Source organism: Triticum dicoccoides, chromosome 4B, assembly GCF_002162155.2.
Source record: "Triticum dicoccoides isolate Atlit2015 ecotype Zavitan chromosome 4B, WEW_v2.0, whole genome shotgun sequence".
Lineage (NCBI taxonomy): Eukaryota > Viridiplantae > Streptophyta > Magnoliopsida > Poales > Poaceae > Triticum > Triticum dicoccoides.
Window position 1 is genome coordinate 335188542 of NC_041387.1, and position 10735 is coordinate 335199276.

At 44.5% G+C, this 10735-nt stretch overlaps 1 protein-coding gene across 4 annotated transcripts in view; it reads left to right on the plus strand.

The window, feature by feature from the left end:
* The window catches only part of LOC119296085 (ubiquitin carboxyl-terminal hydrolase 12-like), a 50612-nt gene extending 45418 nt beyond the window's left edge, over positions 1–5194 (plus strand). For 3 of the 4 annotated variants that reach the window (XM_037574489.1, XM_037574492.1, XM_037574490.1), the window contains 8 exons: positions 74–145; positions 1364–1429; positions 1717–1782; positions 3207–3290; positions 3372–3488; positions 3933–4007; positions 4096–4182; positions 4697–5194. In XM_037574489.1, the coding sequence (XP_037430386.1) occupies positions 74–145; positions 1364–1429; positions 1717–1782; positions 3207–3290; positions 3372–3488; positions 3933–4007; positions 4096–4182; positions 4697–4738 (609 nt within the window). In that variant the 3' untranslated portion in view covers positions 4739–5194. The remainder of the gene's footprint in view (positions 1–73; positions 146–1363; positions 1430–1716; positions 1783–3206; positions 3291–3371; positions 3489–3932; positions 4008–4095; positions 4183–4696) is intronic. The other variant, XM_037574491.1, reaches the window with a different exon arrangement.
* The last annotated feature ends 5541 nt before the right edge of the window (positions 5195–10735 follow it).

Here is a 10735-nt window from a genome sequence, read left to right on the forward strand (position 1 = left end):
GAAATCATATGAGATATTGTCTATTTATCCTCAGATGCGAAATGAACTTTCTTATGAGATATTCTTTGTTTAGGTTGTCATTCACAGCATCAGGCTTCCTAAGAACAGCACCATTGCTGATGTGATAATTGACTTGAAAACTAAGGTTATTACTTATACAGCCTTTTTCTGTCCTTTCCTGAGTTCTTTTTTAGTTTCTTGTTGCACATTTACAATATTGGAAGTGAGATACACCAATTGATTGTTCTTGGATATAGTCATAAGGAGTCTTTTGGGCTTTGGGGTGCATGTCTAACCTCCTGAGGGAGATCACAATCATTCATGATTGGAGGCTGATTTTGTTTAGCAGGAAATTTAGCCAGCTGCATTTTTTGTTGCGGATTCAATTTGGGTGAGATTACTTAATATATGCTCCCTCTATTCCAAAATTTGTGAAAAAGTATATGAATCGAGCATGTAAGAATAACATTGTTGTATTTGTCTTGCAAAGTGTTTTATGTTGTATAGTGTCCTAGTCCCTCCGTTCACTATTATAAGATGATTATTATAAGATGTTTTGGATATTTCACTATGTACTAGATTCGGACTGAAATGAGTGATGTCTAGATACATTCGATTTAGAAAAAGTTAGAACATCTTATGATAGTGAACGGAGGGAGCACTAATTTGTAGGCATATTATAAATAAAAATTGTAGTCAAAATCATGAATTAAAACTGTGAAAAGTAAAAGCACTTAGATTTTGGAACTGTGGGATTATGCAGTTAGATGTCTAAAGACCTCCTACATATATACCTTTAGTAGACGTCTCAGTTAAGTCAAGTCTAGTCATACTTGCTTCTGTCCCTCGAACACATGGTCACGCCTATTTGATTTTCTGGTTCTCACTTAGGCCCAGTTCTTTTGGCCGATTCTCCCAGAATCTTGAGAATCAACTCTTCACCCAGCTTCTCCCAGAATCTTGAACCCATATATTTTTTACAATCCTATTTAATTAGGATGTAAACAATTAGGATTGTAAAAGAAATACGGGTACAAGATTCTGAGAGAAGCTGGGTGAAGGGTTGATTTTCAAGATTCTGGGAGAATCGGCCAAAAGAACTGGGCCTTAAACCTTTGCCATTTAGCTTCTACAAGAAAGGGAAGTTGCCTTTTATCTCTACGACCATTGCAATCTACTCCCTCTGTCCCAAAATCAAAATAAGCGTCTCAACTTTAGTACAACTTTGTACTGAAGTTGGTACAAAGTTGAGACACTTATTTTGGGACGGAGGGAGTAGGTTATACAACTGCAAAGTGGTGTGTTTCTGTGGATGGTTTGTGCAATAAGAATCATTTCTAAACCTTGTACTACTAATCAACAGGTTGATCTATCCAGTCCCACTGCCGAGCTACGCGTGCTAGAGGTCTTTTACCACAAGATCTATAAGGTATGCATTTGCATGTGCTAGTCTTCAATTTCATGTCTTCCTGAAGAAAGAGCTTTATTGTTCTTGAGGTTTCTTTAGCCTTCTAGAGAAGTAAAATCTTTGAACTACTAACGAATGCCCTTTGAAAATGCTTCAGCAGTTAAATACTCCCTCTGATCCATATTAATTGACGCAACTTTTGTACAACTTTAGTACAAAGTTGTACCAAGGCTGTGACAATTAATTTGGGGAGGGAGTATCATTTTTTCCATATATCATTGTAGCTATTACTAATTATGTTTTTGTAGATCTTTCCACTTCACGAGAAGATAGAGAATATAAATGATCAGTACTGGACGCTACGTGCTGAAGAGGTCTGTAAGACCAATGATGTTATATGTCGTACCTCTTTTACATCTTTGATATCATATGTTTTAGTTTTACTTGGTGATTGTCATCTTGTGAGAACTTGGGGCATCTCCAACGCGGTTCCTCAAACAAACCACATCAAATGTCCGCGAACATTCGGCTGGGCAGCGGCCATCCAACCCAATCCCTCAAACAAGACGGACACTGAGCGGAATCATCACTAGTTCGTAGATTTTTACACCAAGTGGAATCATACAACAGAAAAGATCCCTAGAAAACAACTAACAATTACTCCTACTCCCTGATGATGAGGTCGATAGCCCCCGTGCCAGAGCCGCCGACGTGTGCCTCTTTGGCATCGTTGTCGTGCTGCTCCGGTGCCTCATTGTCCTCGGTATCGAGCTCCTCGGAGAGCCAGGCCCGCTGTGCTTCGTTGATGCGGAGCTGGCGGGGCTCACGGTCGATCGTGCCAGCACTTTGCACGGCAAGCACCGCCTGGCTCTCGTCGACGACTTTCGGTTTCGTGAGGAGCTCCGCCATGGCTGCGGCATCCGCGCGCTTCGCATTCAGTTGATCGACCACCGCAAGAGTGCCTAGTGGAACTGCTCCTCCGCATGCTGCATGGTGAAGAGGCCGTTCGCCACGCTGCTCGTGGCCTCGATGCCCATCGCCTCCTCCGCCGCTGGCTCATCTCTGTGGTCCTCTACCATCTCCATGCTAGAGCTTGGTTCAGACAGCTTGGAGCGCCAATGTTCGTCCACCGTGCGGACCTTCGCTGTGATTTCGGCGCGGCGCTCCATCGTTAGCATCTTGTACCCAGTGATCTTGGTGTGGACCATGGCGACAATGGCCGTCGGGAATGTTGATGTGGAGGTCGAGGGCTTTGCTATGGGCGGCGGTGCGAACGAGTTGAAATGAGAGGAATGGGATGCTGTCTAGGGTTTGGATGATCTTCGAGTGGCTTTTAATAGCCGGGTTAGGCTTCTTGGGTGGCTTGCCGGCTAATTGGCCATGATTGTTGCAGGCGGAGAGGCGAAGGATCAATGCGGGTAAGCGGGTGGCCGGTGAAGCCGGTGTGAATGTGGAGGCTTCTAGAGTCTGATAGGGTTTTTTGGGGTGGGACCGGGTTGTTGGATGCTGACATGGCGGACGTTCGGATTCCCTCAGAGCTCCCCTGATTTGGGGCTGGCCTTGGGGATTTCGGACGTGCGGACTGGCCCGGCCCGATTTGGTGAGTCGCGTTGGAGGACTAAAAGTGTCTGGACCGTTCGGCCTGGACATTTTGGTGGTGATTTGGTGAGCCGTGATGGAGATGCCCTTAAGTTCCAAGTGTCTTCCCTGATTTCTTACTGTACATTTTCCTGTACCTGCTGTGATTAATTTATGTGCTCTTTTTAGTCCTCATATCTATTTATACCCATTTTCATAGGTTCCAGAGGAGGAGAAAAATCCCAGTCAGCATGATCGCTTAATCCATGTTTATCACTTCACGAAAGATCCTCTTCAGAATCAAGTATTGCACTTTCATATTAATGACAGCATATATTTATGATATTCTTATCCAATCAGGTGACACCGTTGTTGTGACCAACAGCAGATTCAGAATTTTGGAGATCCTTTTTTTCTTGCTATCCTTGAAGGTGAGACTTTAGCAGAAGTAAAGGGCCGCATACAGAGAAAACTCCAGGTCCCTAATGAAGAATTCTCCAAGGTGATCTTATTTGTTTCTTAGATGCGATATAAAAGTTACTGTTTTTTTTTCCTTCATACTGATAGGGTTTTTAATCTTGATATAATGCTGATATTGTAAATTAGACACAAATGTTAGAACCAGCACCGATTTTGTAGCCAGTTGGTTGTGCTATAGTGAGCTGAGAATAGTTTACGTATCTTACTTTACTCTCAAAGTTGATTAGTAATATGCTGAATCAATAAATAAAGCACTGCTGCCTGCTATCATAATAAAACTGGCGGTGATTGGCGCTGAAAGCACTGTAGATCTTAATCTTATAGAAGGGGCTGTGAAGTATTGCTTAAGCTTCATGTCCTGTCTGCATCCTTGGTTTTACTGTCTACCTGGAGTTGCATTGCATCGTGGTATGAATATATAGTACAGCTACTGAACTAATGTACCTATTCATGCTTATGTCTTCAGTGGAAATTTGCATTCATATCTATGAATCGGCCAGACTACCTACAAGATTCTGATGTTGTATCTGCTCGTTTCCAGGTAAACTGTTGATTTTGCCCTACATGTTTCTATAGTTCTGTCCATACATTTGTTTTCGGTGGTTTCTGACTTCTTTTGGTTTCTACAGAGGAGAGATGTCTATGGAGCTTGGGAACAATATCTTGGGCTGGAGCACACTGACACTGCACCGAAAAGGGCCTATACAGCCAATCAGGTATGCGGTTGTTTTGCTGGGAAGTGAACTTAGCAAACTTTGGTTGTCAAGTTACCTTTAGTCATGCTTGGGCTTAATATGCTGCAGCCATGCTTTGTTGTCTGTGTATCGGAGCTTCCCTTGCTATTACAGGATTCTGTGCAAGCTTTGTATTTTTGTCAAACAGTATTTCTTCTTAATTCTCACTCATGCTTGGGCATAGATATGCTGCCACAACCCTATACTTTGTACCCTTGGTACCAGGGCACACGCATTAGCTTGGTGGCCGGCTCGATCGAGCTTTTGCATTGTGCGCCATGAATGGCTATAGGAAAGGACATACGGCATACCTGAGGGGCTCCTTGGTTTCGGGGGCCCGGGCGGCCGCCCCTCCCGTCAGGGCACGGCCTGCTTAGTAGCAGATCTTCCTTGATTGTTGCGTGATTTCGTGCAAGCCTCACCTAATTCATTCTATTTCACAAGGACATGTATCTTATATATCCTTGCTTTTTCTGGTGGTTTTATACACCTGCAGAACCGTCACACGCATGAGAAGCCGGTGAGGATATACAATTAGTACGCCTTAAAACTGTGTTGGTCCCCTGATGAAGGCGTTGGTCTGGGAGTGGAAAAGGAGTAGGCTGCAACAGGTGAAAGCAGCAGCATGTTTGGCCATTTGGGTGCTACGGCATATCTATCGCTTGCTACAGTTTTTGCTCTTGATGCATGGCCATGACGATTTTTTCAAGGTCCATCATCTTGCCTTTCAGGCAAGGGTGCATGGTATCAAGTTTCTGTAAATTGGGTGTAAAGGCCACCCTCCTAAGGGTAGATGTTGGTTCATTTTTAGAGCAAAGTCGAGTACATATGATTTTGGTAGTGGGCTTGTATACAAGGGTATAGTTTTGCGACTTGATATTGGCATTTGTTGTAATCTGGTGATGACGGAAGATTAATGGATCTTTTCTTGGTTTAAGTAGCTGCAGTAGTAAAAATGTGTCTAACAATGATTATTGCAGCCAGAGTTACATGATACTGAGAATTATGATCAGTTTGCCACTCTTTGAAACAGTCTTATTGACCTCTCTTCCCGTCGCCTCTTGGGTGGAGATCCAGAACACCCCCCCCCCCCTTCCCCCACCAAGCTGTCGATGACACTGCCGGGGCCCCTTGCCTAGCAGCGGCATGGCGTAGTGTCTGCCGTGACTTGTTAGCGCGTATGGAGGATTTAAAGAAATTGTTAGATAATCAATACGCCAATATTCAAGAGATGATTGATCGAGTGGCAGACATAAGATCGACATCAGCTACCTTTGGGGATCAATCCAAATGAATATGGATGGAACTACCCTAAACCATCACCTCAAATCCCTACATCCTAAGCCGCAGGGGTCTTGCCCTTTGCACTCCTGCACACTGCATGGACGACCGGGATCAGTCCTTGCTACCTCCTTATACAAGGCAGGTGCTTAAGCAGACCACCCGGGTGTGTGCCGCTCAATTGCTGATGTCCGAAGAGCTTTCAGGAGAAACGCACGACGTAGAGTGCCCATACTTATTCCCACGTGGTGGTCAATGTGAAAAGGCTAGAGGCCTACTCGGATCACATATCCAAACCATTAGTGTCTTGGGAGCACGTGGTAACGATCAATGATACAGGATATGTGGTGCGCCCCGTCTCACGGACTTACGGCAAGGGCTAAGAATGCCCAACCGCGACGCATAGTTATCTCACGGGTACCCTCCAAGTCAACCCTACTTCACATCACTCACGGGTACCCCTCGGGGCCGACCCGATATCATCATGGTTATATGGTAAAGTCAAAGTAACCGTGTGTCCAAAAAACCAAATGGGGATCCGAGGAATCACCCTCGATGGGTTTCACTTGATGTAACCGTCAAGGTGAACTAAGGAGGAATCACCCTCGATGGTTCAGTCTTGAAGAGTTGCACGACAGAGTCGTTACCGGATAGTGGTGAAGGAGGAATCACCCTCCATACAAGACCACGACTGATTATCTACACTACAAAGATCTCATCAGAACTGCTATACGAGGTATCACCCTCGGCACTTGATAATAACCCTGCAGTGTCGTACAACTAAGGGGGTGTGATGTGATGAGTCGGGGCCTGGACGTCGATCATGTTGATCGAGCCAAAGGTCATAAAGCAAGGGCAACAGGGACAAGGTGAGGGGGCACTGATGGATCACTAACCAACCAATACTAAACAATTGAGGATAAGGAGGTAAGGTACAAAGGCAGGCTATGCTTCAGAATAGGATCAATCAATTACAGTAGCAAAATCTAATGCAAGCACGAGAGAGAAGGAACTGGGCGATGTAGGAATGATCAAAGGGGGTTTGCTTGCCTGGAAGCTCTACTGAAAAGGTCTGGTCGTCAGGGGTGTAGTCGACGTCAGGAGCAACGTCAGTCTCGGTGTCTACCAAGAAAAAAGGGAAGAAACAATAAATATAGAGCAAACAGATGCATCACTATGCATGACATGACACTATGTAGTGCTAGAGGTGACCTAACTCAGTACTACACGTTACAGGTGAAGTGGGAAAACATCTGCGAATGTTTTCCCGGAGTTCGACATTTTCCAGACAGATGAAAGAGGCAGGACAGGCATGTGAGAGATGAACGGATTACATATTCCGACATTCTAGCAATTTTCATATATAGATTATTTTCATCTGACTTATAGATTATTTTATATTAATTTTTTAAATTTTAAACATTTTTTGAATTATTATTATTTAAATTAATTCCAAATATAATTTTTGCATCAGCATGATGCCAACCCGACGTTAGCAGTCAACCGAGCCATTTGACTGGTCATACTGACGTCTGGGTCCCACCTGTCATAGACAGAGGGGGTTAACAAAGTTTAAAACTAAGCTAACTAACTAATTAAGCACTGGGCCCACCTATCAGTCACTAATTAAGGTAACATTGCAGCCCTTAACAGAGCTTAATACGTAAAAGAGACAGTGAAGATATAGCTAGTGGGTCTGAGCTGTCAGCGGGAGGAACGTTTTTTCCGCGAAATATAGAGGCCCTCCCGGTGGGTCCCCACTGTTAGGTGGAGGAATCATTATTTTGCGTGTAATAAGGAGGCACTTCCTTGCATGCAGCCGTGCACCCAGCTGCCGGCCTCTCCACACACAGTGCTCTTCCGATGGATGTCGTTCGTTAACCACGTTGACCATGCCGTGCCGAGAGCACCAGGGCGGTGGACGACGGCGAGGCCTAGGAAGAGAACGACACGAAGCCGGGAAACACTCAGTAGTTGTTCCCCACGCGGAGGGGAGTATGAGGGTTTACTGGTTTGTCTGCCGTCACCCGAGAATAACAACAGGTGTGGGTGAGTAGAGGGATGGCCAGGCCAACGATCTGAATAGGGTGGGGTGGTGAGGCCTGCGCGACAGCATAGCCGGATACGGAAGGCGGGAGCTGGCAGTCTCGTCGGTGCTGGTTTGGGCGGCTGGAGCAGGAAGACTAGAGATAGAAGAAGCACGACGGCCGTTGGATGTATATCCAACAGTCACTGCTCTCATGTGTTGACTAAGTTGACACGGTCTTGCGTGCGTGTCAACCATTTTTTTAGGAAAGTGTCCGCGTCAACCTAGTAGGCCCACAAGTTAGCCTCAAATATGTGGAACACAACATATAACCCATCTACCATTATTGCTAATAAATTTATAGCCCATTGGCAAAATCTTAAGGATTTTTTGAAGCCCATATTCTTTTTGTTACCATCACAGCCCATATTCTGGCCACGGTTAAAAAATTCAACGAAATTTTCATATTTCGATGCGGTCGGAACTGCTTTTAATCCCAAAATTTTGAATCATGTTCAAACTAATTTAAAAATAATAATTTTATATCAATTTAAAATCGAACATAATTTCCCCGCAAAAAACAATTAAATTCGAAATCTCGAAATCTTAAAAGACGATATTTGAAACTAATTGTCGGTTTGCTGTGTTTTTAAATTTTACATCCATTTCTTACTACTTCATTTTCTGGGCAAGTAAATATACCGCTCTCATCTTGAAAGATTTGCAGCCCGGTAGCGTTGAGAAAGCAAGTAGGCATCCGTTGGGTATTTCTTAAAAAAAGTAGAACTGGGCTAGCCATTTTCAGAAAGAAAAAAACGCAATTAGACTCATCATGTGGTAAACATAATATAAAACCCTGGGCTAGACGGGCCACAGCCCCTGGACAGCTCCGTTGTTACCTTAATCCGTCTCTAAATGGTAAATAACAACTGCTTGTTCCTAAAAAAGGTAAATAACAATTGCGCGACCTCTTGGGTCCCTGGTGTCAGCCTCTCGTTGTGTAATTCTCTCGTTTATTGACTACGTTGACGATGGTGTGCGACCCAGATGTGCAACTATTAGGAGGAACCATTTTTTGGGCCTGGAATAACGAGGCACTTACTTGCGTACTACCATGACCCTGGTGTGTCCCCGCTGTCATCCTCTCCACGTACAGTCATCTCCTTATTCCTCCCGGTTGTTGGCCACATTGACAACGCCAGACGACGACGCACCACGCACGATGAGCGAACCAAGGCGGAGGACGACAGAGAGGCCTCGGACGGGAACGGACAAGAGCCATGGAAGATGCGGCAGTCTAGTCGCGGCGGAGGGGAGTACGCGGGTTTACTGGTTCGGGTGCGGGTGCAGGTTGGGGCTAACGTCACCAGAGAATAACATGACATGTGGGGGAATAGTGGGATGGACTGGCCAACGTTTGAGGGTACGGTAGGGCGGCGGAGCCGCAGCCTGCCGTGGAAGGTGGGAGTAGGCAGGACCAACGTGGTGGTTTGGTTTGGGCGGCTGGAGGAAGAAGAAAAGAGATAGAAGATACACAACATATGTTGGATGTCAATCCAATGGCTGGTAGGCAGAATCGTTTGTTGACTAGTAAGTCGACGCCACCTTGGATACGCTTTTTCCTCGTGGGTCCTAAATGTCAGAATCCAAACCTGTTACGACCATGCAGCCTTTCTTATGGAAATTTACAGCCCATTTGGTGTGCTTGTTAAAAAAAAGTTTGTGGGTGCTGGTGGGGGCTAATCACTTGGGTTCTAGAATGCACAATGAGCTCAAAAGCAACCGGCAAGAGTGATGTTATTTTCCTTGGTTGGGATTTGTTTCAATATTTCTCTCTTAATTAAACAAATGGCAAGCCATTTGCCTTGTTTCAAAGAAAATATGACAGACACAGCCGAGTTGAAAAGGGCGACAACATCTAACTCCAGCTTACAAACTGTACAAAAGCATGAGGGTTAATTGTTCATCAGGTTTAGACAAAACCCAGATTGAAAAGGGCAACAACATCTAACTCCAGCGCTATTTTCGGTAGTCACATTGAAATGGATCAGTTAGGTCCATAGAATGAACATCCTGGGTCGTAAAATTTACTGGATTATGACCACAAGATGTTGTAAAAGAAGCCCGACACGTTAAGAAGCCCCTTTGTCCACCTGAAACTCTTTTTTTGCTCTTCGACATACCCATCCGTCAAAACCATGCTACTGATAAATTTAAGCCTGATGGACAATAGTAACCTCACATTCAGCAGGAAGAATGTGACAAATCTAGTGTTTACATGGTTGGCTGCATATTGTTCCAGCGTTATTGTCTTCAATTGAATGTCACGAGAACTGAGAAAATCCCGGTGCTTACGAAACCGCCTATTGGTTATAACTTTCTTACCCCACCCTATTGCCTAAATAGACATGAAGAATGAAAATAGTTAAGGTCTAAAAATAGAGTGTCGAAAGAGCAACAGCTGAACGGTTGATTCTAGTACACTATATGCGGGCTTCCAATGTGCGCGAAGTTATCACCTTTATATACAACTTCTCCAGGCATGGAAAGCATTGCAGCAAGCCAATAATCTTGTTCAGATGAAAACTATTCATACGGATATACAAGATCTTGACAGAATCCAGCACCATTGATAAGCTATCCATGGACAAACTCTTCACTGAGCATAGAACATAATATTAGTACAAAAAGTGTACTCCAAGATGATATAAAACTTATGCACAGAAATTTAAAATGCAGCTTGTGATTACAAGTGTAGACGATAATATACAGTACCTGAAGAACTATGGAGCCAAACACCACCTTGAAATGAGCATAGAGATCATGTATTACACCCAAGGTCTCCAGTTTAGGCGCAGAGACCACAATTATTTCTGACAATGAATAACGAGAATCAAGGATCAACCTTTGAAGTGAAGGGGCATCTTCGATGATGAGCTGCCTTCCGTCAAAAGAAATTCCAATTCTTACAAGGTTAGGCGACTTTATTTGGAGACAACCGATTCTAACTGTCAAAACAAGCACCAAGCACTCCAGGGCAGGGCAACTGGAGTGGATAATGCTGTGTAATGAGGCCTCCGACATACGAACTTGTACAAGTGAAAGTTTTTTGAGAAATGGGAGTCGAAGGTTTAGTACCAGATTGTCTGGTAGGTAGCACAACGCAAAGGTGGCGGTGTGGAGAGAGGAGGAAAGCCGCAGGATGGACATCGGTGCTGAGGGCACAAG